The sequence below is a fragment of the Podarcis raffonei genome, chromosome 5, assembly GCF_027172205.1.
Source record: "Podarcis raffonei isolate rPodRaf1 chromosome 5, rPodRaf1.pri, whole genome shotgun sequence".
NCBI lineage: Eukaryota > Metazoa > Chordata > Lepidosauria > Squamata > Lacertidae > Podarcis > Podarcis raffonei.
The window spans coordinates 33,971,613-33,998,830 of NC_070606.1; the positions used below are offsets into that span (position 1 = coordinate 33,971,613).

Genomic DNA, 27,218 nt, shown 5'->3' on the forward strand with positions numbered 1-27,218 from the left:
TCGGACACGACTAAACAACATTATTAATTGAATTTATATTCCACCCTATACCCAGCGGTCTCAGGCAGTTTTTAGAAAAGATCAGAGTGGTTCAAAGCTATTCTTTGCATAAGAATGTAAGAGCCTGCTGGATCAGGCCAATGGCCTATTTAGTCCAGCAAGCTGTTCTCACAGTGACCAGCCAGATGTCTGGGAATCTAGCAAGCAGAACATGAGCACAAGGGCCCATTCTCCCCCTCCAATGGTTTCCAGTGACTGGTATTGATTGAATTGGCCTAACCAGCTTCTAAAGCCCTGCAAGTTGGTGGCCATCACTGCCTCCTTCTGAGGGAGCAAGTTCCATTGTTGAACTATGCGGTGTGTGAATAAGTACTTTTAAAAAAATCTGTCCTAAATCTTCCAGCAATTCCCTTCATTAGATGTCCACGAGTTCAAGTGTTCTGAGGGAGAAAAATAATTCTCCATGCCGTGCATAATTTTATAAGCTTCTATCATGTCGCCACTCACTCTCCTTTTCTTTACACTAAAATGTCCCAAATGTTGCAACCTTTCTTTGCAGTGGAATCGCTCTACTCCTTGATCACTTTGGTTGCCTTTTTCTAATTTTTTCCAACTCTACAATATCCCTTTTGAGCTGAGGCGACCAGAACTGGGCACAGTACTCCAAATATGGCTGCACCATAGATTTGCACAACAGCATTATTAATGCTGCATACACATGCACTTTCACATTAAACTAGTAGTGTTCTTATATAGTAGGAAAGGCTTTAATCCCAATTCCACAAGCATGTAACAGGAAGTCTTCATTACTTTAAGTGCATCCAATATATTAAGCTGTTTCCGCCTTAGGTGACACGCTCCTGGTTCATAGCTGTCAACTTTTCCCTTTTCTTGCGAAGAATCCTATTCAGAATAAGGGAATTTCCCTTTTTAAAAGGGCAATGTTGACAGCTATGTCCTGGTTTGCGTCTGTGAGAACAAGCTATACCCTTAAGGAAAGAACCATGGGAATACAAGAGAGTTCAACACAGCTACTGAGTCACATCTTACATATATAGAACCTGGCACTTTCAGTAATGTTTTGTTTTGCCAGCACTCTAGTACACGGCTCCAAAAGAACTTGGAGCCTCCTCTAACAGCTTGGATAGCAAAACCACACCTACCCTCCACCAGACAACTGTCACTTGCAAGTTTAAAGTGCTACCACTCCTTTTCTCATTCAAAAGGGTGAAGGTAAGAATAAAACTTGACACACTCAGATTTCAAATCAAATCTTTATTTTCATTCAAGCCTCAGCTGACATCTTTAGGCAAAAAAAATACCACATCAGAAGTAGCTAGAAAGTACGCCTTATTTAACAACTAGAATGACTAAAGATTACACTTCAAGAATTTCAGTGATACAGAGATCCTTTGCTTTAGTCATGCCAATAGTGCCAAGTGAGGAATATACAGAGAATGAGATGGCTCAGTTAGTGCCCTCGCTAAGGCATTGTACAGTATAAACTGGTATTTGGTGGAGGGGACTGAAGCACAGACAACATTTATGCCACCATAATGGAAGCACCAGGACTGAGCAAATGTTTGATACAAGGAGCGGGGCGGGGAAGGAACCTTCACAATGGATCATTTAAACAGCAAAAGAACATTTACCAGGAAATACAAAAATACTTAAGAGGGAATGCTTAACACCCTCAGAAGCTGTGGTTTAAAGAAAGCCAAGAGAATGGAGTTCTTGTCTTCTTAAAGGCGCTACGATTGGCCGGATAGTATGTAAAATAAGTCTCTGAACTTCAGGTTTAAATGTCACTGAAGAGAGAGACAAGTATGGGCTCAACACATTTGTTCACAAATAACTCTTATGAAGCAAGAATAAGAGGCTTGCTGATCTGCACCTTTTGCTCAGCCTGAAGACTTTGCATTATGGTAAGTAAATTCCTTTTTGTATGATGCATACTTCAAAGCATAGTAACATCTAAACAGTTTCAAACCAGCCTCCATATAATTTTAGCAAAGCAGAAGATTAAATGTTCTTTCACTTAACAGGCATGCAAATCAAACTACCAAATTACACAAGAGTTTATTGTAAGGGATTAAAGGACTATAAATTATTTAATCCGGGACAAGCCTATCATAAACATCTAAGACAGATAGGGGTAAAAAAGTTTGGGAAATCACTCCATCAGAATATTTTACCAAGGGGTAATTTTTTAGTATTCATGTCAAAATGTGGTGAATAGTTTTGCTTTTCAAGCTATGGCATCCCCTTTTTCAAGTACATTGAAGCAATCATATACTAAATTGAAACACTTATTGGCTATTTGTAGAAATTGTTTCTTTCACAGCAAGCAAAGTCACTTACAGAATGCAATGAATTTTTTTCAGTGCTTATTTCAGAAAGCTTCCATCTTACGATTGTACAGATTGAGGTAAACAACTGAAGCCTAGATGACCATTACGATAAGTAGAGACTTATTTCCTAGGCTGTCAGAACTATCCAAGAGTTTCAAGATTAAAATGCTGCACAGGTTTTTTTTAATTTTATTTAATTCCAGTAATACAAAAAATAGCCACTGGGATGCTTGCCACATTTCTACCTATTCCAGTTGTGAGCTTTTTGTTTAATTGTTCCTTGGTGTAGCCAAACACTAGGACTCTATTCCCTTCTCTGAAAGGGGTCAAATGGTGTTTATGGTGGCAAAACCTCCTAGTCAAGTAAGTTGTGTTTAGTTAGAATTGCTACAGCCACAAAATAAATGCATTCAATAAGCATTTACTACCTCAGAAGCAACATACTTTTTAAAAAATTAAAGCACTCTTATTTGTAAAGTCCCCAAGGCTGTTTTTCTCCTTACATGCAAGGTGAAGTATACATATAATGGTTTAGAGGCATCAGCTTAGTTTGTGGAAGTATAACATCAATATATTGTTATACACGTGAGGAAGAGAAGAAGCGTCAGTGACATTTCAACATTCGTTGTTATCAATTTAAGCAAGATTTGGAGATCAGAGAGAAGTTTTTGTAGTGGGTACAAGATCCAAGAACTTAGATCATATACACAACACAATGAATTTGCATGTAAAGTTATGCAACAGCTACCATAATATCAGTTCACAGCAATTTCAAACACACAGGCCAATTCCTCCCAATAGCAATTCACACATTTAACATTAACTTGATCTTTTCAGAGCAAGCACATGTAAAGGATGTGCAAGAGTTAAAGAACAGCCAAGACAAGTAGTAAAAAACACATTTTATTTATATGGAAAAGCTTCAAGTCAATTTTGTTAAAAGGTCAGAGATTATACTGCCCTTATGGGATAAAAAAGTCAGCTGTGAATAGAACAAAATTAGTTACATTTCTTTCTACAGAGTAGTGCAATTAGTTCACATTGCAATAAAATTAAGTATGCAACAGAATCAAAACCAAGTGTTTCTCCATAATCAGTATACTGAGAATTAGAGTGCAAAGTTTGTTTTAAGAAGTTTATCAGTTTATAGAGCATTCCTCTGGGGAGGAATAGTTCACTCATTTAATAGCAGTTGTATTTTTTTTTCAATACTGTGCAGAAAGTCTAAAGTGAGTTGACTTGCATGGTAAATAAAATATAGTCTATACAGTAAAAAAATACAAATTATACAATGAACTAACAAAGAATGAAATTCAAACACAGACTTACAGGACTGACATCTCAAAGACACACAGAATATCTCTCATGTAACACCTAGTTTTTCAGCAAAAATAATTTGGTTGCTCTACAACTGCATTATGGATCTTGTAGGCTGGAGACAGATGTCCACATATCTTTAAAAAACATAATAAATGTCTTTTGCAAAGCATACAAAAAGGATAAATACTCTCATCACAGTCTTCAGGTTAATTTTCGTAGTTATTTCCTTGTTCCAGAAACACACTTATATGGGTGAAAATCAAAAAGGGCTTCATGGTACACTGAAACAGTAAACTGTGCTCCATTTACTTCTAATTTTGAAAAAACCCTAGAATTTACAGTACTCTGGTATATATGAAAAAGTCTTCAAAGTTTACATTGCATATTTCTGTGTCCATTCTCTTGCATGTCTGTTGTATCTGGAAAATAAAATAAAAGTGAAAACACACAAGCTTAGGAGTCACAGTGTTGCCAACAAATTTATTCAATGGCTTATTTAACAATCTTATTTGGTTATATGTTACTTATCTTTGCTTAGAAAACAAAGTATAGATTCAAAGCACACTTGGGCAACCTGAGCAGTGATAAGCAGCAAGCACCCAGGCCCACATTTGGGCAAAAGAGCAAGTGCTGAGCAGAAAGCAAAACAGTCTATGGACGGTGCAAAGTCTTAATGTTAACACCTAAGAGTAGCAGATGGTTTTGGTGCATTTTAATGGTTCTGCATTTTATAGATACAGTATTTTAAAGTGTGTTGGTTACTGTTATGTCTTATTTATTATTTTCTATTTTGTGTTTTAATATTATTATTATTTGTATATCATCATGAAGTCTTTGGAAGGAAGGGTGATTTGGAAATGCAGCTAATAATTAATGATTTTCCAAGGCAAGAGAACCCCATGATGCACACCTATTGCTTCCATTGTATAATATCATAGCTGTCTGCACACAATCAGTGTGTACATTTGCATCCTTCCTGGTCCGTCAGAGCTTAGGATACAAGCCGAATAGACAGTTTGCTAGCCCAGCTGAAAAGCTGTGAACACGGTGATGTGGGATGTTATCCAAAGCTAGTGGAATTTAATGGGTATGACTAATTTAGATTCATTAATTTCAGTGGATCTACTCTGAGTTGGATTTAGTTGACTACAAGACATGAATTGCAACTGATGGACAGTAACCTGATAATGGGCAGCACCACTATGCAAGATACAGACAGGGCTGCACAGAGATTACAACATGGGATAATTCCGAAGTACTGTACAGACTTTAGAGTAGCAATCTGTAACCTTTACAATGCATTCATATTGCTATACCTCAACATCTTCCCCCCTTTCTCAATCTTACAATTTAAGAGACAGACGTTTACAAACTGAATTACAACAAATATTATCCAACACGTGCCATCTTCCTGAATCAAACGTGTACACGAATTAGCCTAGTTACCTTCATTAGGCTGAGTACGATACTTACAGCCTGTCAAACAAGCAGCTATAATAACAACCATCTCAATCTGCTCACAAACTAGGATGCCACACAGGTAAAGACAGTGAACCTCTTAGCTAGTCTAAATTAGCTTAAGGTCTAGCTCAAAGCAAGGGAAGTATGCTGAACCACAGACTAAAGATGATATGACTGAACACAAGGTCAGTTTGATGACACCCCAAAAAGTTCAATGAGGTTCTCTTCCAAACATTTGTAGGGACACAAAGGCGGGTGTCCAGAACTTTGCAAAGCAGTTTGTTATCTAGAAATTGGCTCAAACATTAAAGCCAAGCTGGCAGATCAGTGAACTTTAGGATAAGTAATACATCAGAAAAAAGGAAGGAACAAGGCTGACATGGTATACAAGTTAAATAATTCTACAGACCAACTGCTGCTTCAAACTGAGGAATGCAAATTTAAAATTTTCTACTTATGTCCTTAGTGGCCCAAGTATGCAAGATGTCAAAATGGAACACTGTAAACATTCTGAAGTAGTACAATTGTTTGTAAGCTTTTTTAAAAATCCATTTTTATGTTAAAAAAAACCTTATGGGTGATATCCAACGTGAGTCCTATTCAAGAGTACACCCGCTGAAATCAATGCAGCTCCTCTGTTGCGTATCACCCTATCAGAGTAGTCAAATCGAAGTGTGGTGAGAGGCTAAGAATATAAAAACCAACTGATTCAGATTTTTAAAAAATATATCCATACTTACTTTTCCTTGTCTGACTTGTAGATTTGTGCAATATCTGGTACTAAAGGGTCGTCTGGATTAGGATCACAAAGTAAAGAGCATATGGACAAAAGAACTATATTAAAAAGAAAAAAAGATCAGTTAAAGAGTGTTTATGACATGAATGTGATAGTAAAGGTCAAGAGGTAGATGCAAAATTTTTCTCCTTTATAGTAATGCAGATTTTCAAACTTTATTGAACGATATGTCTTCCAAAATAGTAGATGATGTACATGGTCACACAGCCAATGCATCTGGGTATAAGATCCTGTGGAAAACTTTGAAGATCAAACACCTCTGTCTAGATAATGCCTTCCTTTAAACAAGATGCATTTTCAGCTATAAATCATAATCAGAAACTGGGATGGTGGCGTTAAATTGGGCATAGTATTTCTCCAAATAGTTACCTTTAGATACAGTCAGAGCAGGTGACCACTGTGACCTCAGGATATCAAGACAAATACTCCCATTACTATTTATGTTTGGATGGTATATTTTTGTTGTGAATGCAATCTGCAACAGAAGAATGGTTACATATTTTTACAGAGTTCTAATCACACACACTGTCCTTTTCTTATTCTTTATTTTATTTCTCCATCTGACATCTCTAAAAGCCCAATACCTTGGCTTGATAACAAGTAGTGATACGTTCTGTTACACAATCTGTTACGAATGCACAAGGAGTATTAGCTATAGCTGTTCCCTGGGTAAGATGATATAAAAAGTGCCTTATGGGCTATGTAGAACATGACGATCCAATTCATCTAGCAGCACCTAAATGCAAACTCCACAGAAAACATACGGCCACTTAAACAGATCACTTAAACAGATTAAAGCAGTAATTCCTATTTTAACTTTATATATGCAATTCTAGCAAAGTTAAGACTGTCAAAAATTAAGATTAGCAATGGGTTAGCACAAAGATTTTTTTTCTTTTTCCTTTCTCCTCCTGTGATGAGGCTGCATTTTAATGTTTCAATATTTCAATTGTTGTATTTTAATCTTGTTTTTAAGTTGTATTCATTCAACTTGTTTTTATTATTGCTTGTTAGCCGCCCGGAGCCCGGCCTTGGCTGGGGAGGGCGGGGTATAAATAAAAAATTATTATTATTATTAAAGATGCATTAAAGCAATTTGCTTATTAAAGGAGTTACAGACCAATAGTTTTTAAAAATGCATTTGAGGAAAATGGGGTTCTTTGGAAACGTACCAAGATCAATAATGTCAAAGAAGCTCTGTGCAGAGACCAATGGTTTAGGTTTATTAAATTTATACATCACTTCCAACTAAAAAAGCCCCGAAGTGATTTACATCCAAAGTAAAATAAAATAGTAAAATCACAAGCATGGTTAGAAATGTGTTTTAACAGAACAATAGGCCAGATCGGTATTCCGCAAAAGCCAAGTGTACGCTTTGTACACTTCACAGAATTTCCTACATCATGGTTATTTTACCTATTACCTACCATGGTCAATAAGCTGTGTGTGGAAAGAGTTCCTGGAATAAATAACTCATTTTAAGAGTTTCACAAGGCTCTCGGCTAGGCCCTCTTTAATTCTCTCTTGCTTCAGTAAGTTATCTATGCTATTCTAAGGGACGCAGGTGGCGCTGTGGGTTAAACCACAGAGCCTAGGACTTGCCGATCAGAAGGTCGGTAGTTCGAATCCCCGCGACGGGGTGAGCTCCTGTTGCTCGGTCCCTGCTCCTGCCAACCTAGCAGTTCGAAAGCACGTCAAAGTGCAAGTAGATAAATAGGTACCGCTCCGGCGGGAAGGTAAACGGCGTTTCCGTGTGCTGCTCTGGTTCGCCAGAAGCGGCTTAGTCATGCTGGCCACATGACCCAGAAGCTATACGCCGGCTCCCTCGGCCAATAAAGCGAGATGAGCGCCGCAACCCCAGAGTCGACCACGACTGGACCTAATGCTCAGGGGTCCCTTTACCTTTACATATGCTATTCTATACTGATCCTTCCAATGTATTTAGCTTGGATACATCAAAACAGATGTCAAACCTTATTCTAAAAAGCGCATGCTACATTTAATTTTCATTTATATTTGCACATTACACTTAATTCTGAAAAGCACATATCACATTTAAAAGATTACCTTTGGTGGTTTGAATGGGTAGTCTGTTGGAAAATGTACTGTGAGAAAAAAGACTCCCCCTTGATATGCACTATCAGGCTGGAAAGCAAGCAAATTAACAAGGTAATGCTTTCATTCTTCACCAGTATCTCCCTAGTACACTTTGCCCAAGTTCAAAGCCTTAGTCCTCCTCTTCTTCAACAGACATAATCTGTGGCCGCCACACTCTATGTTACAGGAACCCACACCATGCGGAGCATGATGCAAAAACTAAAATGTAGTATTAGGTCATCATGGAATTTTTGCAAATTCTGCTCATTACTTTTTTAAAAAAGAAAGTGTTTGCAGGCTCAGATCTAGTGTGTATAGAAGCATAACCCAGAAGAGGTTTCAAAGTATATTCTGCAGAAATCCCCATTACCTGAGAAAAACAAGTTAAAGAAGTTCAAAAGGCAGAGCACTGAACACATAGAAACTGAAGAATACCACAATGTGATGCACATTTGAGAGGCAGATTTAAAGTATCTTTCCCCACTTCCTTTTGATCAGGAGGATGCAGCTCAAATTACTGAAGAATGTGTGTGTGTGTGTGTGTGTGTGTGTGTGTGTGTGAGATGAACTCAATGGCCATATCACTTTTAACCATAGAGAAACAAGTGTATTGCTTAAAAAAACAACTCCTCAGTATGTTCTTTTTAGGCCACTTCCTTCTCTGCACACCTTAGACCACACACAAATTTCTGACTATATGCATTTTTTTAACTTGAGGTTTTTAAAAGCAAAGAGGAATAACAGCCAATTTTATTATGAAGGCACATACCAGAAAGTATATATTAATTAGCAAATTAGGTTTTGAAAACATGCCTATGTAATTCCTATCCAGATATGGCTCTATTTGCTCATATTTGACCTATCATGATATCAATACTACTTTTGTGTTGAAGATAATACAATAAAATACAAGCTTAATCAAAATAAACTGTAATCAAGCTGAAACTTGAAAGAGAAAGGTTATAATGATTAGAAATATACTGTACTTCTTGCTACAAAGGAATATAAAAAGGGCAAATTAATTATTTCTATAAGCCATAATTATAAGCCTTGCTATTAAAATATAACCAATGTTATGATACTATGTGATTATGTACCAACTCTATTCTGTATCCTACTCATTAATTTTTACCCCCCTAATTGTCTTATATGCATTTTGATTGCAAATGGCTCTGTTGTCAATACAAATACGAGTGGGGCTAGAGGATAATCATTTCTAGCTCTGTGTGAAAAACTGAGTATTTCTGAAGCAGTCTCATTTATATAGACTTTGCTTTCAGATTTCTGTATATAACTTGCACTCATGTCATAGATATTTCTCCAAAATAGAAGGTGTTCAAAAGTTTGAAATAGGAAAGTCCTTTCAATTTTATCAAAAGCTTTTTAGTGTTGAGAAATAACAGAGCAGTTTCTTGCTCAGCAATAGAAATAAAATCTATAATATGTGGTTATATGTATTCCATAACTAAAATAACCTTTCATCAGTCTGATTTTATAAATTCATTTTTATGCATAATTTCTGCATGCCTTATGCTTTACTAAAAGAACACTTGTCTGAAGGCAACTCCTGGACTGGGAAAGTAGTACATTTACATAAAACAATGTATGACTTCATAGTACAGGAATATGAATTAGGGAATTCTGAAATAGGGATTACTCTGCCACAGCTGGATATAAACCTAGTAGTAGATTGATCACAAATAAAAACACAAGTGGTCCTTGAACCCATCTTTGTTAGCTTACTTATTAATTTTATAATGAATGATTTTAGAGTGTTGTTTGTGTTGTACTTTTGTATTGTTTTATTGTTGTTAGCCGCCCTGAGCCCAGCTTCGGCTGGGGAGGGCGGGATATAAATAAAATTTATTATTATTATTATTATTATTATTACTTGTTATTTCACATAGCTCTCCACTACCATAGGTCTCTGCAATCCCATCTGTTGGTCCTATTTATTACAGTCTTTGGACTTATCTCTTATATGAAAAACATGATTCAGGCTTTAAAAGCAGACAGTACCTTGGCTCAGAGTTCTTGAATGGCTTAATCTCCAGTCCAGCTCTGGAGTTTATTTTTTAATTCCCTATGTTGGCCAACGTGTATAAAGTGTGACAGGGTATCTCTCATTGTGTATAAAGTACATCTCTGGTCCACAAATAATCACAGTCTATTTCTTCCTCACATATAACTCTATAATCTAGAAAACATTGACATCTATTGTCTAGAATACAGAAATCCATTAAAGCTTATTACTGAAGAGAAATCAGAAGATTATGTATAAATTGCATACTTACAGGTCCCATAATTGTTGCTTGCCAATGGAACACTGAAAAACACAAAATATTATTCACTTTATTAAGTGTTTAAGCATAACAAAATAGGCAAAAGTATCTTGCCATCAACTATAAAGATCTTACAGTCATCTCCAACAGGTCCTGCTGAACAGTGTGCAGGTGGGTCACGTTGCAGATCACTTAGCTCCTACAGGAAACATGAAAACATTTGCAATGTTACTTAAACAAACCCAAGATTAATTATCCAAATGTGGATCCTCTTTAGGTTTGATCAAGTGCTCCCACAATTTACAACAAAAAGGAAAGAAAAATTTCAATGAAGACAGAGTTTTCCAAATACAATGACAACCAATTCAGCATTAAGCGCTACAATTAAATTAGGCAGCTGATCACCATACTTTACTGCATATAATTTACACTTCATTTCCATTAACATGTTATTCAACAAGAAAGTATGCATTCCACAATATTTTAGTTCTCAAATGGGAAAAAACTGATGTAGGACATTGGTAAGTGGACTTGAAACTCAAGTTGACCACAATATTGTAGCTTGATCTAGTCTGTGACTTGCAAACAGGAACACACAATGCATCGTTATTAAAGCATGTTTATTCTGCTATTCAGCCAAAAAGATTCCCAGAATGGCTTGCAATAAATGGTGCGGAATGCCAGACAGAATGATCCCTCCTCTCCTTCCTCCATGTGCTGTTCTGGGGGTTCCTTCTCCGTGTGTAATGTATCATTCCATTCCAAAGCCCAAACAATAACCTCCATTTCTTTTCCACAATATGAACTTCCCCTTTCAAACTTCTGCTTAGTTACGATTTATCAAATGAAGCTTGAAACACTGGTTCAGCTCTCTCCTCACTAACTATGTCTGTTGAGGTCTAATGTTGGTGCCCTTCTAACTACCATCAGCACCAGGCACCATGATCAATGATGGCGGCAGTTGTTGTCCAGCAACATCTGGAGGGCACCACACTGATGAGCCCTGGTCTAGCACAGACATGGGGAACCTCAGGCCCAGAGGCCAAATACAAACCTTCAGGCACCTATATCTGAGCGCACACCCTCTCCTCAGGCCACATCTCTCTCTGGCCCTCCATTGCACCCACAGGTACTTTTCCCTGGTTGGAGTATGTCCTTTAACTGCATCTTCCTAGCCTAGATAAAGAAGTGTGGTGTGTGTGTCTGTGTGTGTGTGTGTGTGTGTGTGTGTGTTTGCTTGCTTGAATGTGTGCGCACCTGCAGAAACCTCCAGTATTTGCACAGCTCAAATGTAGCCTACTGTATGAAGGACAGGCTACAAGAGTCAAATTAACTGCTCTGCTCACTTCTGCTTCCACAAGGAATTCAGCGTTTGGATTGAAAAAGATTCCTCACCCCAACCTAGTTAGGGCCATTGGCAAATGTCTGCCCTCATAGATATTCAAAAGAGCACCAATCAGGTTTTTGTGTTCTCAGTGGAATATAGGGAAGAGGCAGTTTCTTGAGTACATTTAGCCTCATCACTTTAGGTTTTTAAGTTCTCAAAGTTACTTGCTGATCACTTAGATGGGCAATTTTCAGTTAGCTGAATTCTCTGCACATCATTTTTGAAGGTGCCATTCATAGGGATGTTGCAGCTGACTTCAATTCTCCAGAATACTGCTCTGGACATTTTGCTCTCCCACTGCAAACGTAAGTTTAATGAGTTACTGGTGGAATGCAAAATAGTTGGTTTGGATATGTGGTTCACCAACCAGCGGTTGATAAGCAGCAGGAAGGTGAGCAAACATAACACCATGCCATCCAGGGGTTCATCCTTATTGGTACAAAATAGATTTCCAGCTATGCTTGAGGAAAAATGACAGTTCAGGATTATTCACATGAACATTTCTTCTGGGAATATTCATTCAAGCAGAGCATATAGAAGGCATGGATGGGAGTGGTAACAGTATCCTGGAACTGTTTGCATTGGACTCACTGGCATATGTAGGACTCACATGGGACTCTGCTGAATAACTAATGGTATAATGTGGAACATGCAGGATTTGGAGCAGAGAACCCCACAGGAGTGGAAGCTTTTCGTAGCATTGCTTGCACAGGTATTGAGCTCCAGTAGGTGAAAAGAATCTTGCCACCCCTGAATAATTGAGATGTTTCTGGGCTTCAACCGAGTACAGTTAAGTTTTTAGAGAAGTGAACAATTTAAGGGATGTTTGGTTTCATCTGAAGCTGGAAACTGTAAAGATGTCTTCCTCTGCCTCGAGTTCTCATGCTTTGTTTAACAGCTTGCTGGCTTCAATGTTCATGACTCATGGTGCTTGGAAATCTGACACTAGTGGATCCTCTCTCGAACTGGTAATATCTGGCTTTGCACATATAACTTGTTCTCCCCTCTCAGTGAAACCTGAGCCACTTAGATTAAAAAGGGAACTGCACTTCCAAAAGATTTTGCCATTGGTTTATTCGGACAAGTGTACACTCGAATGACCTCAGTGGACTGGCATGCAACTCGTTTCTCTGAATAAAATTAGTTGCAAGTAGATAGGTGAGAGCTCTTTTCTGAAGGTCAAGGAAATTATTATGTGAGAGTAACACGCCGGCTACTATATTCAGATAACAGAGCCAATAGTTTCCCCAAGATTGTTTGGAGAAGGGCAAACTGATGTTTTTCTGGCTGCCATTTGGAAAAACAGGATTCTTCAAAATAATTTAAATAAGTATGAGAGAAGTGCAAATTTTGTCAGGCTTATACATGTCCTGCTCACCTATGGTAATTAAGCATCATTCCCAGGTGACCAAACAGGGAAGCTTTTACAAACTGGGTATGATATAGCCAAAGCTGAGTACTTTATTTTCTTTTATTCCAATGATAGTCTCTAGTTTAAATCAACAGAAATACTTAACTTTCGTTCACTGTAATTGCTCAATGTGCCTTGTGATAGCAAATGTACTGCCTTTTGAACTGAAGCTGACTGGAAGGGGAGGAAGGGAGAATTAGGGGGTTGGGAAACCTTTAAAATAGTTTAAATAACTATTCACTAATGTTGCTGGCGATGACAGCGCTGTTATCTTTTGTAATTATAGAACTGCCTGAAACTCAGTCTTGATGCTGTTTGTTACAAATTATGCTCATCTTATAAACTCTAGTCATGACTTTTGGTTCCAAATTTAGCACTGCCTTTCAGGAAAGAAAGGCTTTAACTACTGGCGGTACAGCTCTTTAAATGGGTTCTGTTAATTAAAAAAATAATTCCCAGCTGCTGCCATATTGGGACATAGCAAAGAGGAAACTAGTTTGCATCAAGGTGAGTACAGAGACGATAAATAAAAACTGATGGATCGTATCATTTTCCATTTAACATCACGAACAGTAAATTTGAAAAAAGGGTTTGTTAAACATTTTTGTTGTGACCCTTTTCAGAAGAGCAGGTACATAAAGCTTGCACCAAGTAACAACAAAACTATTTTTAGCCTAACAGACAAAAGGTGGTATCCTACTAAGTTCTACTTAAAGTAGGCTCGTAGACTTTAGTTGTGGATAAACCATTGATTTCAATGGGCCTCCTCTGAATAGGATACCACACAGATTGTGGGAAAATGTAATGCTAAACAGTGAAGATGTAAATTTTGACTAATACACTGCTAGGAGAAATTGCTCCTTTATATAATTATAGAAAAGTAGTGCTCATTCATAATGGTACACGAACTTGAAAACAAGATTATATACAAAGGCAACTGGCCAATTCTAATCGGAACCTGAATAAGCTCATAATTTTTTTCTGCATTGGGCTTAACAGTTAATATACACTCAGAAGCACTTTTCAGCCAAAGACTGATTTGTACATTGAAATTAACCATTTATTTTTGAGTAGCCGATGGGCATGAACAATTTGTCATGAGGGAAAGTAATGGATTTTGAGAATCAAAATGCCTATTCAAGGAAATAGCTCCTGTGATGTTTCATGAGCTTAGAGATGCGAGCGGAAAGGAGGCAGCTAGCAGAGTTAGGGAGAGGCACAGAGTCTGCCAGCAGGCTCCCTACAGAAGCAGCTGGTTCCAAGAGGCTATTGTTCTGGGAGGATAAGGCCTTGTTGAGGCTTTCTACCACCTGCCTGAGTGCCTGCAGCTGCTCAGGGCACCCCCAAACCATCACACCTTGCACTGGTGCCGGTGCAGGCTGCCCTGAAGGGGTGATACCAAAGCACTTTCCCCCCCTTTTTGGGATGCATCTTTAGGACAGGTTGAGGACAAGGGTTCACCCTCTTTTAATCGTTTTATAGGTTTTATGTGCTGTATTTGTCTTCTCCTCTGGGGGGTTGTCATGTTCCCTCCTTAAGGCCAGATGGTACTTGCCCCTTTTCCAGGGAATCATTCATCACCCCTAAGACCCACCCAATCAACTCTCTATGGTTAGCTTTAAGAAGCCAAGGCAGGCAAAGCTCAAGGGGGCAGGCAGTTAGCTGCACTTCTTCAAGCAGCTTGCTCAGATCCTCAGGCTGCAATAATCCAAGCTGATCCAGTACAAATGGAAGAGACAAGGCTCTGGATGCCTTGATTGGACATGGCACTCAAAACTATCCAAAAATCTGAGCCATCTTGTCCCTTAAGCACCCTGCAAAGTTGCCCCAGGAACCTTTCCAGATTGTAGCCACGGAAGACGGTTTTGTATGACGAGAGCTGTCTTGTGTCACCCATGCTACGTCTAGGCAAAGCTGCTGGGAGTTGTCATCAGATTTTGAATGAAGTGCCAACAATATGCAGATGACGCTCAGCTCTGTCTCTGTGTTCCATCTGAAGCGGGAGAGGTGGTTGATAAGCTGTATATGGGACAATAAACTGAAGTGGAATCCTGAGAAGACCGAAGTGTTGTGTGTCCCAAGTTCTCACGTCCGGGAGGTGGGGAGACAGCCTATTCTGGCCAGGCCTGCACTCCCCTGGAGTGCAGCATCGCAAATACTCCTGAATTCAACACTGCCAATGGATGCTCAGGTAGTCTTGATGGCTAGGAGTGCTTTTTTTTAACTCCAACCAGATCGCCAGCTACGGCTCCTTTCGGAGAGGAATGACTTGCTTACTGTACTCCATGTTCAGGTATCTTCCAGACTGAACTACTGTAATGCACTCTCTCTGTGGTCGTTCCTTGAAGAAGACTCAAACTTCAACTGGTCCAAAATGCCGCAGCCAGATTTAGGTATCACATAACCCCTGTTTTAAAACAGCTGTGTTGGCTGCCAGTTTGTTTCTGGGCCAAATTCAAAGTGCTCACATTATTGTTTAAAGCCCTAAATTTAGGCCCCAAATGGAGGAAAGACCATGTCCTTCCCTTAAGACACTCTCTGGTGTTAAGATCAGCAGAAGAAGGCCTCTTTGTAGTTCAAGCCCCCTCAGAAGCATTGTCTAGGTCCAGGTCATATGCCTCCCTCTCCACTGAGGTGCATCTGACAACTCCAGTATAAAGCTTTCTGCAAATGTTGAAGACACACCTCTTTCCCCTGGCCTTTGACTCCTCAGATGTATATTGTTGGAACCCACCCTATTTTTGTGACTGTAAGTTATTTAAATTGTTGAAACCTGCCTTGGCACCTAAGCACAACTTTGGATTCAACCTCATAATCAAACCAATGAACTGAGATCAGCACTGATACAGTATCCTGGAACTTAACAAGACAAACTCTACATTCCATTCTATTGGTTGTATGATCTGTTTATGCCAACTAACCAAGGGGTTTTCTATACTGGATATTCAGTTTTTCCAACGTTTCAGGTACTCTTGCAAAATGATCACCAGGGGATTCACTGGGAAATTGTGGCCTAACGCTGCAAAGTGGTATTTGTTTATTTTTCTTTATCATGACTCCTGTTTCAATTATGCTTTCAAAGCCATTGAGTGGTTCACAATGAAGAAATAAGCCACATTGAAAAGATGTTCTCTGCTTAACGAATCACCAGGTAATTTTGTTATATACATTCATAGAAGAGCACTGGTGGGATCTTATGCTTTCACAGACGGAGGATGAGTTTGTCTAGTTTCATAATGCTTGAGAGTCTGTTTTTTTTAAAAGGATGACACAGCAGCTGATTTAGATGACTTATCATGAGTAGGACCATTCTTGCAAAAATATGAGTGTGTTCTGGTCCTTGCCTGCTTCTAACCACTCACAATATGAAAAACAGTATTCAAAAATTGGTCTAAGTTTTTGCTCCCTTGCCCATACTACAGCTGTCTTCTTGACCCACATTTGAATCCAAACTGGATGCTTTCTTTGGAGGAAATGGTGTAACACTTTCAGCTGAATTCTCATCACCAAGGGCTTCAGTTTCTATCTCCCCATGCACACACTTTTGATAAAAATGACAGCAGTGGTGTTTGTTTTGTCACCATGTTAGTGCTGCTACTTGTGCCTGGGTTAGCTATAATTCCTGCTCAGAATCCTCTTATCTGACACTGGAGTTGGTCTGTCTGACACAAGCAAGGAGCCCTCTCTGCAGTGCCCTGAAAACAAGTAATGGCTATTTTGCTCCTACAAGCTGAAGTGATGGACATCACCTTGGATGGCTTTAAAAGAGAATTAGACAAATTCATGGAGGATGAGGCTCTCAATCTCCATGTTGTACAGAATGCCTCTGAATGCCAGTTGTTGGGAATCACAAGCAGGGAGAGTGATCCTGCACTTAGGTGCTGCTTAGGGGCTTCCCATAGGCATCTGACTGGCAACCATGAGAAAAGGATAATAGACTAGATGGGCCTTTGGCCGTATCAAGCTGGGTTCTTCTTATGTCATCATCTGTGTTATCTGCAAACCTCAAAACCTATGCCAAAGTTTTGTGCTGGTTTTGTGTCACAAGGATGGGATTTTGTGTTGCAAATGACATACCCAGTGGTGGGTACTAATAAAGAAAATCAGGACTATTTCACACCTAAGAATCAAATGCATTTCCCTATAATAAGTGACTTCCAGCATGAATAATTATTTGCAAATATACTTTCCAGAAATATTTCATGGATTCAAATATTCCCCCATAATCCTGATAAGAATAGCTAGAATGAAATTTTTAAAGAAGTATTTCTGAATAAAATTTGAGCTATGAGCAAATTAATTCCTTTCTTCTTTCCAGCAGAAAGGAAATAACTCCTTATGGCCAAAGCATCTTCTCTGCTGTAGCATTTTCAACAAGAGAAGTTGTAATAGAAATGTGAATGTGTACTGCCCACCGAGTCCTAGACAGTGGTTCTGCAGATGAGCTGTGTGAATGATTCACTGAGTTGCCAACCACAAATACAGCCTGTAGAGTTTAAAATTAGCACCCTAATAACCTCTCCAAAGTTCCCAGAGGTTTACTGAACAACTTGGCACTTCAGTACAGTTGAGAAAACACAACAGCGCTTTTTCAATTTACACCACAAAAATACTTCCAGTGTACCCAAGGTAGGGAGATGGGATTGAGAACATATATGGTACTGCCGGGCTGCAAATTGTTTAGACAGATTCTGCTTCAATAATGTTATAGTTCCCTCCTTTTCAACCATTTTTCTTGCCACTCCCCCAAACCTCCAATGTAGATTCAACACATCAAATTCCCAGCCACTGGACACTCATGAACAAACTACACCTTCCTCTCTGACCAGATACAGACCTATGGAAAATATTAGGGATGTTATAGAAAAGCTTAATGTTGTTATTAATCGGCATGAACAATTCATCCATGTGTAAGAATGATGCATGGAATCCATGGGATGTACCCTTTTCACACACTTTCCCAGTGTATTTTGGTGTATTTAATGTGTAGCTTATATTTTAACAACAACCACAAGCAGGGGGGAAGCAGGACTGGGGCATGCAGAGACAGGGTTCAATGCTCCCCTCTGACATGCCCCTTAAGCTGCTATTAACTTCAGGAGGAAAGCTACCATTGGTGGCAGTGGAAAGCATTACTTCCATGGCTAACATCATCTTGGGCAGGCAAGAGATTTTTCAATCAAATCACAGTATGTGTGTAGTTAAACCAGTAATCCCTGCAGTTCTGATTGTGATTGGGGCCCCTAGGGATGTTGTCATAGGAAAACACATACTTGTTCAATGTATTCATGTATTTAACATCAAATCATCTTTGGCCCTCAAGACTCTGCAATAGCAACATCAGTAATAGTTTATTTAACTGGGCAAGCAGTAGGCTTCCATGAAGACCTGCACTCTAAAATCAATTAAGCTAGCTGGTCTAAATCCAAGATCCTGGTTTCACGCACTCTTTACCTATGTTACACAGGAAGGAGAAACCAGTCTAGAATACAACTGCCAGAAGCACATTAAGTTAGAGGGCATTAGGCTTGCTAGGCCTCCCAATCTGGATGTCGTATGGCATCTGGCATGGGCAAAGTAAAAGCCACAGCTGGAAAGCACCAACTGAGAGTTTAAAACTGCGCTCTTGATTGTTCCTTTGTAAGCTTGACTTCCATTGGGCATTGTTTAAATTTGGTGCCAAATGCAAGCTGTGCTGCTTTCGGTCTGCATTGGTTCCACACAGGAGCTTCCAATTTATAGTCACAACAAGTCCTATCATTCCTGACTCGTGGCCATGCTTGCAAAGGCTGATGGGAGTTGGGAGTCCAACCTCGGTAGGCCATCATGCTGATTATAATACCCTGCTCTATCTAGTGCATTCATTTGCTGACAAGTCTACTTCATTTCCTCATCAAGTCAGTCACCAGCTGCCAGTTGCACAGGGTCCTTTCAAATTATCAGCACACCTTCTCTCACATATTAGCTCACTCTTCTAAATAATGACTTTCCTGAATACACCATATATCACTAGGTGGATCAAATTAGTATTAAAGCTGTGCTTTTATGACAGAAAACCCATTTCTGGAAAAGGACCTCATACAGGGCAATCTGAGATAGAAACCTATAATACAATTTTTGAAAGTATTCTGACAATACTCATTAAACATAAAAAACTTACTATAATGCAATCTCACACAAAACACAATATGAAAGATTAACGTTCAGCATAACTTTGCAGCTTTACCTCTCAGCAGGCACTTCACGTTAAGACGTGTACATTAGTAGAAATATTAATCTCAGCAGGGACTTGAGCTCCATGTACTCTATAATGCCCCCAGCTATTTTTAAAATACAGAACTCCTCCAAGATTAATTGTTTTTATAACACTGAGATGGAACATGTTGAGCAGAGTTGCATATACATTTTCAGTAACAAGTGCCAGAGGGCAGCTGCTAATCTGCAGAGGTTTGCTGAATAACCATAATATGCATTGTGTTTTTTTTAAATGAAGCAGATGCCAAACCGCACTTGTTAGTCATGTTCAGCTGTTTTACATATTACTCAAAATCGTTCACTTCCAGCATATTTTTTTTTACCATGGCTTGAAAAACTTCTCGATATTTGAACTTTTTGAGTTGTCCTTTCTTACCCTCTGATTATGAGATCCTTTAGTATTTTAGCATTATGTTTTTCAGTTTAGTCTCCATGACTAGGAGCTGTTTATTTGGCAGTTGTGTTACACCAGAATTCTACAAATGTTTCCCCATAGAACGTAAAAACAAATTGTGAATGGACATCTCTTTAACAGTGAGACATTCGAGGAGCCACAGTTATACTTTAAAATTGTATGTCACTGTTCCTCCAAGGAACCCAGGAGAGTATATAAATAGTTATCTAATTTTACCCACACCACCACCTTGTTAGACCAAGACACAGTGGCTTGCCTAAGGCTGCCTAGTGAACAGCTGAGCAAAGATTTGAACCTGGCTCTCCTCAGTCCAAATCCAATACACTGTCCATGACATCTCAACTGGCTACATCTCCCTGCTACATCTCTTCCCTTCTTAATTAAAAATATTTACAACCAACACTGGTGTAAGTCATTATTTAACTTGGTTCCAGTAATTTCACAAGATGGAATTTGGAACTATTAGATTCTGTGCTTGTTAAACACTTCAATCTAGACTTAACATGGATCTATACATTTTTTCCAACCACCTTGTTTTTAAAAGCCTTGTGCTTTATTTAGAAACCCAAGTATTATTCTGACTTGCATGCAATCATTCAAAGTCATTTTGTTTGGCTATATAATTCACACAACTTACATGTTTGCTTATCGTACGCTGCCCTTGCAAATGTGGCCCATACTTTGACAACCACGGTGCTCAGTTTCTCTTAAGCCTCTTGTTAATAAGGAACTTTCTGCGCGTACAATTTGATGGTGAGGCCAACTGGCTTGGCCAATGCCTTTCTGACAATGCACCCTAAAACATGGTTCTGGTATCCTCAGCACTGCAGAAGAGGTTCTATACCTTTCACATTGGCATTCCTCATCAGATAGGGAAAGGCTTCGTGGAAGATAGAAAGCACTGGTAAAGACAAATGTACCGTATTTCTATTAAACTTACCGCAAATTCTTTATGATGGCTGCCTTTAAGGCAGCAGATAGAGAACATAAGCCTGCTTTGTTGGTTATCAAGCAGATATTCCAACCCCTCCTGAACCCTTATCCTTATGGCTGTGCTGAGACACATCCCACTTTCAGAAATCCTACCACTTCATTTTAAGTTGACAGGCACCTTAACGTGGAACGTATCTTCAGATATAAATCATTCCCCACATGCTTTTTGGGATTCACTGTCAAATTACTCTTTGGTATGGCTCCCCTTCCCATCGCTTGTAAAAGTGTGTTTTAATTTGTTATTAGTTTATGTAGGCGCAGAGGGTACCGAGTGTATTTTGTTTTGCAAAGCTTCTCAAGCACCAGCTGACAGCTGGGTGGAGGGTGAAGTGCGCTAATTATTATATTACTTCCAGCTCTAGAACATAACCATAGTTAAGCATTGGAGGCTGAACACAAACCGCATTTGCCATTTATGATAGCAGCATGTCAGCCTTACTGCAAGTGTTAAAGCATAATGTCATCTACAATTAGGAGGGATGCTTGTGTTGCCTTGTAAGATTCTGTCCCGGAAAGTGTAAGATTCCGTAACCCTGAAGGGCAGCTGCATCGACAATAGCTCTCCAAATGTCTCCCCCCCCCCCATTTTACAACCTTTGTCTAAATCACTGCTCTTTTACAGCCAGATTTACTGCATTCCTCATTAGTATTTTATCACTTGGGAGTCTGGCTTGCAGTCACTTGCCCTGCCTGTTTAGGAGGGCTTTGGGGGTGAGAAAAGAATGGAAGTCAAGATGATGCTTAGCAACAGTGTTTTCAGAGTAGGTTCTTCTGTTACCCGGAGCCAGTGAATCACTGAGCCTTCCTCTACTGCTTAGGTAAATGGCTGGTCCTGGTCCACAGGTGAGAAGCTTACCCTGCAACAACCTGCCCATGCCATAGCCAGTCCTTCTGAAAGTGGGCCAGACCTGGAAAAAGAAGATCTGCAACATGGGACTTCTCACCTTACACCATGGTAAATAAAGGAGAAGTGCTGCAGCAGCTCCCTCACCACTGGGGATGCTGGCTGATGAGAGGCAGAAAGGGGCCCATTTTTGGACCTGATGATGTCATCCACTATTCCAGTCATCTCCCTTCCTGCTTTAGCAGGACACTTATTTATTTAACATTGCTGACACTGCGGTAGCTGCCATGGTCTTACAAGCAACAGAGTGAACAGCAATGATTTGCCCCGCCATTTGTCATTCAAGCTGCAGACTGTGCAAGATTTTTATATTATCCATCTTGTTTATTTCAGCACTAAAGAAGCTAGCTGGTGGTTCCTTTGCTGTACTGAAGAACACCATTCAGAATATGCTTGTTCTTCACAGACCACCACATTTTCTTACCTTCTAGCTATGTCATGGGGAGATAAATAAAAAGCTTTCAAACTGAAACTTAACTATATTTCTGGTCACACAATGCAGTGAAGTTCTGCATGCAATTGGGGGGCAAGCAAGGCACACAATGGTAGTTTTGCTGAAGCATCCTCTTCAGGTACCTGCACTACTCAAAAAGCAACCTTGTCTTAAGCTACAACTGTATTCATTATTATTTCGACTATGCTATTAGCACACACAGTGCCTTAGAGAGCAACATAGGCAAAAACTGATAGGCACCCACCCCAAAGAATACAACTAGAAAAACGGAGGGACAAGAAAATGGCAGGAATAGATGCTTACCACAGAATGTGGGTGATGCATATTCAAAACGGAAATTGAACTTTAAATATATACGGTATTAATTTAAAAGAGTTGCCTCTTCAGCAGAGAGGCCATTTCAAAGAAAGCTTCCAAAATCTTACTCTATTCTGGTATTTTGAAGGACAACTAAAGAAGCACAAGGAACTACTCACACTTCCCAGACCACAGTTTAAGAACCAATACATTAACCAAACTCTCTAATCTAGCTTAATAGCGTAAAAGGCATAAGGCCAACAGCGAAGCAGATTAAAAGATGCAACTTTTAATACAAATCCATTTAAATACATGCTTGTAAGATTCCTACTCTACTTTTCCACTATGAAAAGGCCTCAGGGCTATTTACAACCAGCATTACAATAAAAACATGTCAAATATCAAAATGCAGCATACTATTTTATAAAACCCTTTATATTATAGTAAAAAAAAATGCTTTTAATTAAAAGCTTGGGTAACTAAGATAGTCTTGCAGCACAGTCCTATGCATAGTACTCAGAATTAAGTCTCAGTTAGACTTACCCTGAGGTTGTGTAAAAAATGACAGCCATAGCCTTTCACTGAAATTATAATGGAGAGTTGCAGTCACATATAGTTTGCTCCTTGTCACTGACCAGGTAGTAGGATTGAAGTTTGACTGATCAAGTGTCATCAGTTATTGGTCAAATACAAATCTATCAGAAGTGTAACAAGAGAAAGTATCTTACAATGATAAGGACTTCTGTCTAAGGCCCTAAAGTTCAGCTGACCAAGATGGGAAAAGTGCTGAGAATACAACAGAAGAGAATACTACAGACCAATCATGAATAATCTTATGATACTGACTAAAACTATCCAGGCTCATTCCAGAATACAGGGAAGCAAAGGGTGCTGTTTGCCTCCCTTGTGATGAACATTTCAAATCCAGCATAGGGTGGAAATACTATTCCTTTGTTGATCAGATGCCTTGGAATAAGAGCTACTCCATCTGTGCTAGACACACATGATGGATGCCCCTCAATCCAGTGTTGCTTGGTATTTACCTTGGTTGGACTGTGGGTCTTTAAAGTGTGCCACAAATCTCTTAAGGGAGAGTCTGAAAGGCAATGAAGCTAGTAGACACAGCACCCCTCAATATAGGTGAACTGTAGAAATCATACCAGCATCCAAAATTTACTCAGGTAGTTCTGCTCATACCTTGTTAAAATGTGCAACTGAATTATAAATACCTATTTCACTCTCTATGCCAGTAGTTCAAAACTTTTCTCCCATGGACTACTTGAAAATTGTTGAAGGTTTTGGTGAACCACTTAATTTTTTTCCTGCCTATCATAGCAATTGTAGTGCATTGTGCCAGATGTTGTTGTACAAGTTTAAATTGTATTTTTACAGACATGCTGCAGACTACCTGAATGAAGCTCGTCTGCAGACCACAGTTTGGGAACTCCTGCTCTATGCATTAAGAACGTCTGCAAGGGAATATTTCCTATACCCAAAGTATTCTAAATGCCCATTCCTAACTATTGTATCTTTGAAGTGAGTCCCCTTACTTCCAAGTAAATGTAGTTAGGATTGCAGCCTTGGCACATTTGTAAAATGCCCTAAGCAGTAAGCTGCTCCCAGAACAACAAAGTAAAGCTGAAGAGTTATAAGAACAGCCCTGCTGGATCAAGCCAAACCCTATCCTGTTTCCCACAGTGGCCAGCTAGAAGCCTGTAGGATGCCCACAAACAGGGCAAAAGGCCTCTCCCACTGTTGTTCCCCAGCAACTCTTATTCAGAGGCCTATTACATCTGATCCTAGAAACAGCATATAGCCTTCATAACTAGGTGCCATTGATAGCTGTCAAAAGAGATCAGAGACAAACGTATGGCTATCTAAGTTGGTGGTCATCAGCACATCTTATGGCAGTGAATTCCATAAATTAGATATGCAATGTATGACAAAGTACTTTTTCCTGTCCTAGATCTCCTGTCAAAGAGAATCTCCCAAAAGTCAACTGACTGCGTCTGTTGCAATGAGACATCACCTTGGGTAGACAATGAGTCAGAGATGTCAATTCTTCTTGCACGTTGAACACAATTTCAGAAATGGTGTTAAGTAGTTCCCCTTATCTACATTCACAAAGAAACTGTGTTAAGTGACACCAATTACTGATAGCTGTAAAATCTATAGAGCTTGCCTCCTTTTTGGCAAACCTTCAGTTTCTCAGTCCTTCACCTTCCCTAGCTTTTCACTATTAACATTCACTTGACGAGGACGACATTTTAATATCCCTTTCTTTTTTTAGACGATTAGCAAGTACTGAAGCATATCATTCATGTGGAAAACAAGTTAGAAACAAGAAATCCTCCCTCCATAAATGGCATTAGCAGCAATGATGACTACCAAGGGAAAAGGTAGAACAGAGGGAAATTTCAAAGCAAATGGACCACAGAATGCTCTTTCAGTGAGGCAGGTTTTAGACCCCTAATATTTGGGGGCAGAGGTGGAGCAACCTGTGGTCCTCCAGATTATGTTAGACTCCCAACTCTCATCAGTCCCAGCCAGTATGGCCAATGGTCAGGATGATGGGAACTGTCATCTGTCCCCATCCATTTTAGGGGAATACACAAAATTACACCCTGTTATCCCAAGCCACAAGTTTCTCTCTGCCCTCATTACATCAACCAGAAAGCACTGCCAGCACGGTATCCATGTACACTCCCAATTGCTACTAAGGATTAGTGTTTCAACAAAGCTACAAGCTAAATGGTAGAGCAGGAGCCCACCCACTTAACACATTTTTAATTAATGTGTGGATTGTGTCGTTATATGGTCTACTCACTAGGTGGCACTGAACTTAGTTATGTTTGGGTGAAATCTGGAGCTTCTTGTTGTTTTGGAGACAATTGAGTTCTTATCTAGTTTCCTCACTGGTGTGAGTCCTCCAAACCTTCCAGGACAATTGGCTTGAATGTGAACTAGTGAGGTTTAAATATCATACTGTTCTAGCTGCATGCTAACTACTGCATCAATACTTATTCCTGCTTTGTAATGGAAGAAGTCCAGAACATGGCTGGAAGAACTCACACTGAACTCCCCTTGCCAGCATTGGCCCAATTTCCCAAATGCTGACCATGGTGTGGGGAGAAGCTGCAGAATGAACTTCTCAAACTATCCCAGCCACACACACAAAAATCTATTACATGCCTGTGGAGCAACATAATGACGTCTCAGTATGCATTTCCCCAAGCATTCTTTTGTATCCATTTCCACACTTGGCAGCCTGGAATAAGAAAATTCACTAAGACTTTACTTCTTGTTCCTGGGCTACATTAATTCAGATTGCTGGTGGATCGGGAGCCTCTGTATGTGCAAATTCTCTCCTGGGGATTTATTATTATTTGTTGAATTTATATCTCACCTTTCCACTAACTGGTGGCACAAGGCGGCTGATTATGACCATGACGTAAACGCAAATGCAAAGAGCAATCCTGGATGCTAAAGCATTTCGATGGCCTAACTAGATACGGTAACCCTTGTTTTCCTGTTCTGATGTGATGCGTGTGTGTTGTGTGCGGAGGGTAGGTAATAAGCACACGCTGTACCCCTCTGCCTCCCTCCCATCCGAAGTGGTACAGTCCAGGAAAAAAAGCTGCTATACCATTGTATTGGTACAAACGCGAATATATAAGGCTTGCCTATGGGGGGGCCTGTCAGCTTAACGAAGGATTTTTCAGTGACCCCCAAGCGCTTGCCTAGACCATTGCAGAAATAAGACGGGGCCCTTACGGCTTCCCTGAAGGTGTCCGTGAAAATATACATGCCATCTTCTATATTTAAAAAAAGGGGGGCGGAGGGTGGTCTCAACCGAGCCCCCCACCGCCCTTAAGCCCCTCCATATAGGCCCACATCCCCCCCTCAGCCATCACTCCCCCCACCTCCTCCGGCCCCTCGCGAGACCTGCGCATCCCCTCAGCCCCAAAGCGCGCTCCTCGCCTGTCTATTACTAACCCCCCGAGGCCCGGGCGGCTCGAAGCTCACCCAGTTCCCAACGGACGGCCAGCAGCCCAGCCCGGCCCACTCGGGTGCTCTCACCTTCTGTATCCGTTTCAGCGCCATGGGGAGCCGGGGATGCGGGCGGGCCGGTCTGGGGAAGCTGCGAGAGGGGGGAAGAGAGAGGAGGAGGAGGAGGCGGCGACGGCGTTGGCTGCTCCAGGAGGGGGCCGGGCTCTCACGGGGCGTGTTAAGGCCGAGGCCGAGGTGCCTCTCCGCTCCCAATCGAAGGGTCTTTTGTTTCCGCTTCTACTAATAGACTTCCACGCCCCGCCCACCGCCTCCTGACGCCCCCGCGCTGCATTCTGGGGCGTGTAGTTCCAGAGGCGCCCCGGCGGCTGCAGCTGCGGCGACCCCCGCGGTTCTGCTCCGGGGAGGTGGGTGATGACGGCAGGACCCGGAATTGGTCGGGAGCAGCCCCCCACGCGGCAAAATACTGGGTTGGGGATGACTTTAAAGGTTAAGAGCATTAGGGCTGACTTGCCGCTACATGGCATCATAGGCATCCCTCCTCAGCAAAATATGATTTGAAGCTCCATAAGTAATTATTGCAGATATTCCGAGAAGAGGCAGGTCAACAGGGAAACACGGTGGAAGCCATTAGATGGAGCTTGAATTTTATTGTGCATCATGAGAGAAACCAGCAACTGGTAAAGAGCAAGGCACAATTCTTTTCGTCTAAAAAAAACACAGAGGCCTCAGAGACAAAGAGAGCTGTGTGATACTTTTATTTAAAAGTTGATGTTGGCTTAGAAAA

General features: G+C 40.2%; 1 protein-coding gene across 3 annotated transcripts; it reads right to left on the bottom strand.

The window, feature by feature from the left end:
* Nucleotides 1-1,260: 1,260 nt before the first annotated feature.
* Nucleotides 1,261-26,721, bottom strand: UBE2D1 (ubiquitin conjugating enzyme E2 D1). Of its 3 annotated transcripts, none has more exons than XM_053388590.1 (7): nt 26,450-26,721; nt 10,443-10,506; nt 10,320-10,351; nt 7,996-8,073; nt 6,298-6,403; nt 5,873-5,966; nt 1,261-4,090 (listed from the first exon to the last, which is right to left on the bottom strand). In XM_053388590.1, the coding sequence occupies exons 1-7, from the start codon at nt 26,525-26,527 to the stop codon at nt 4,045-4,047; spliced, it is 498 nt and encodes a 165-aa protein (XP_053244565.1). In that variant the 5' UTR covers nt 26,528-26,721; the 3' UTR covers nt 1,261-4,044. The 3 variants fall into 3 exon arrangements, with proteins under 3 accessions (XP_053244565.1, XP_053244566.1, XP_053244567.1); XM_053388591.1 differs by having other exon boundaries at nt 26,504-26,718; XM_053388592.1 differs by lacking the exon at nt 10,443-10,506 and having other exon boundaries at nt 26,504-26,718.
* Nucleotides 26,722-27,218: the final 497 nt, after the last annotated feature.

Coding starts and splice junctions, on each gene's coding strand:
- UBE2D1 (XM_053388590.1), bottom strand. CDS start 26,527: ATGGCGCTGAAACGGATACAGAAGGTGAGAGCACCCGAGTGGGCCGGG. Junction 6,404..7,995: donor ACCCATTCAAACCACCAAAG/GTAATCTTTTAA, acceptor CTTCTGTTGCAG/ATTGCATTCACAACAAAAAT. Junction 5,967..6,297: donor TGCTCTGACTGTATCTAAAG/GTAACTATTTGG, acceptor TTTTTAATATAG/TTCTTTTGTCCATATGCTCT.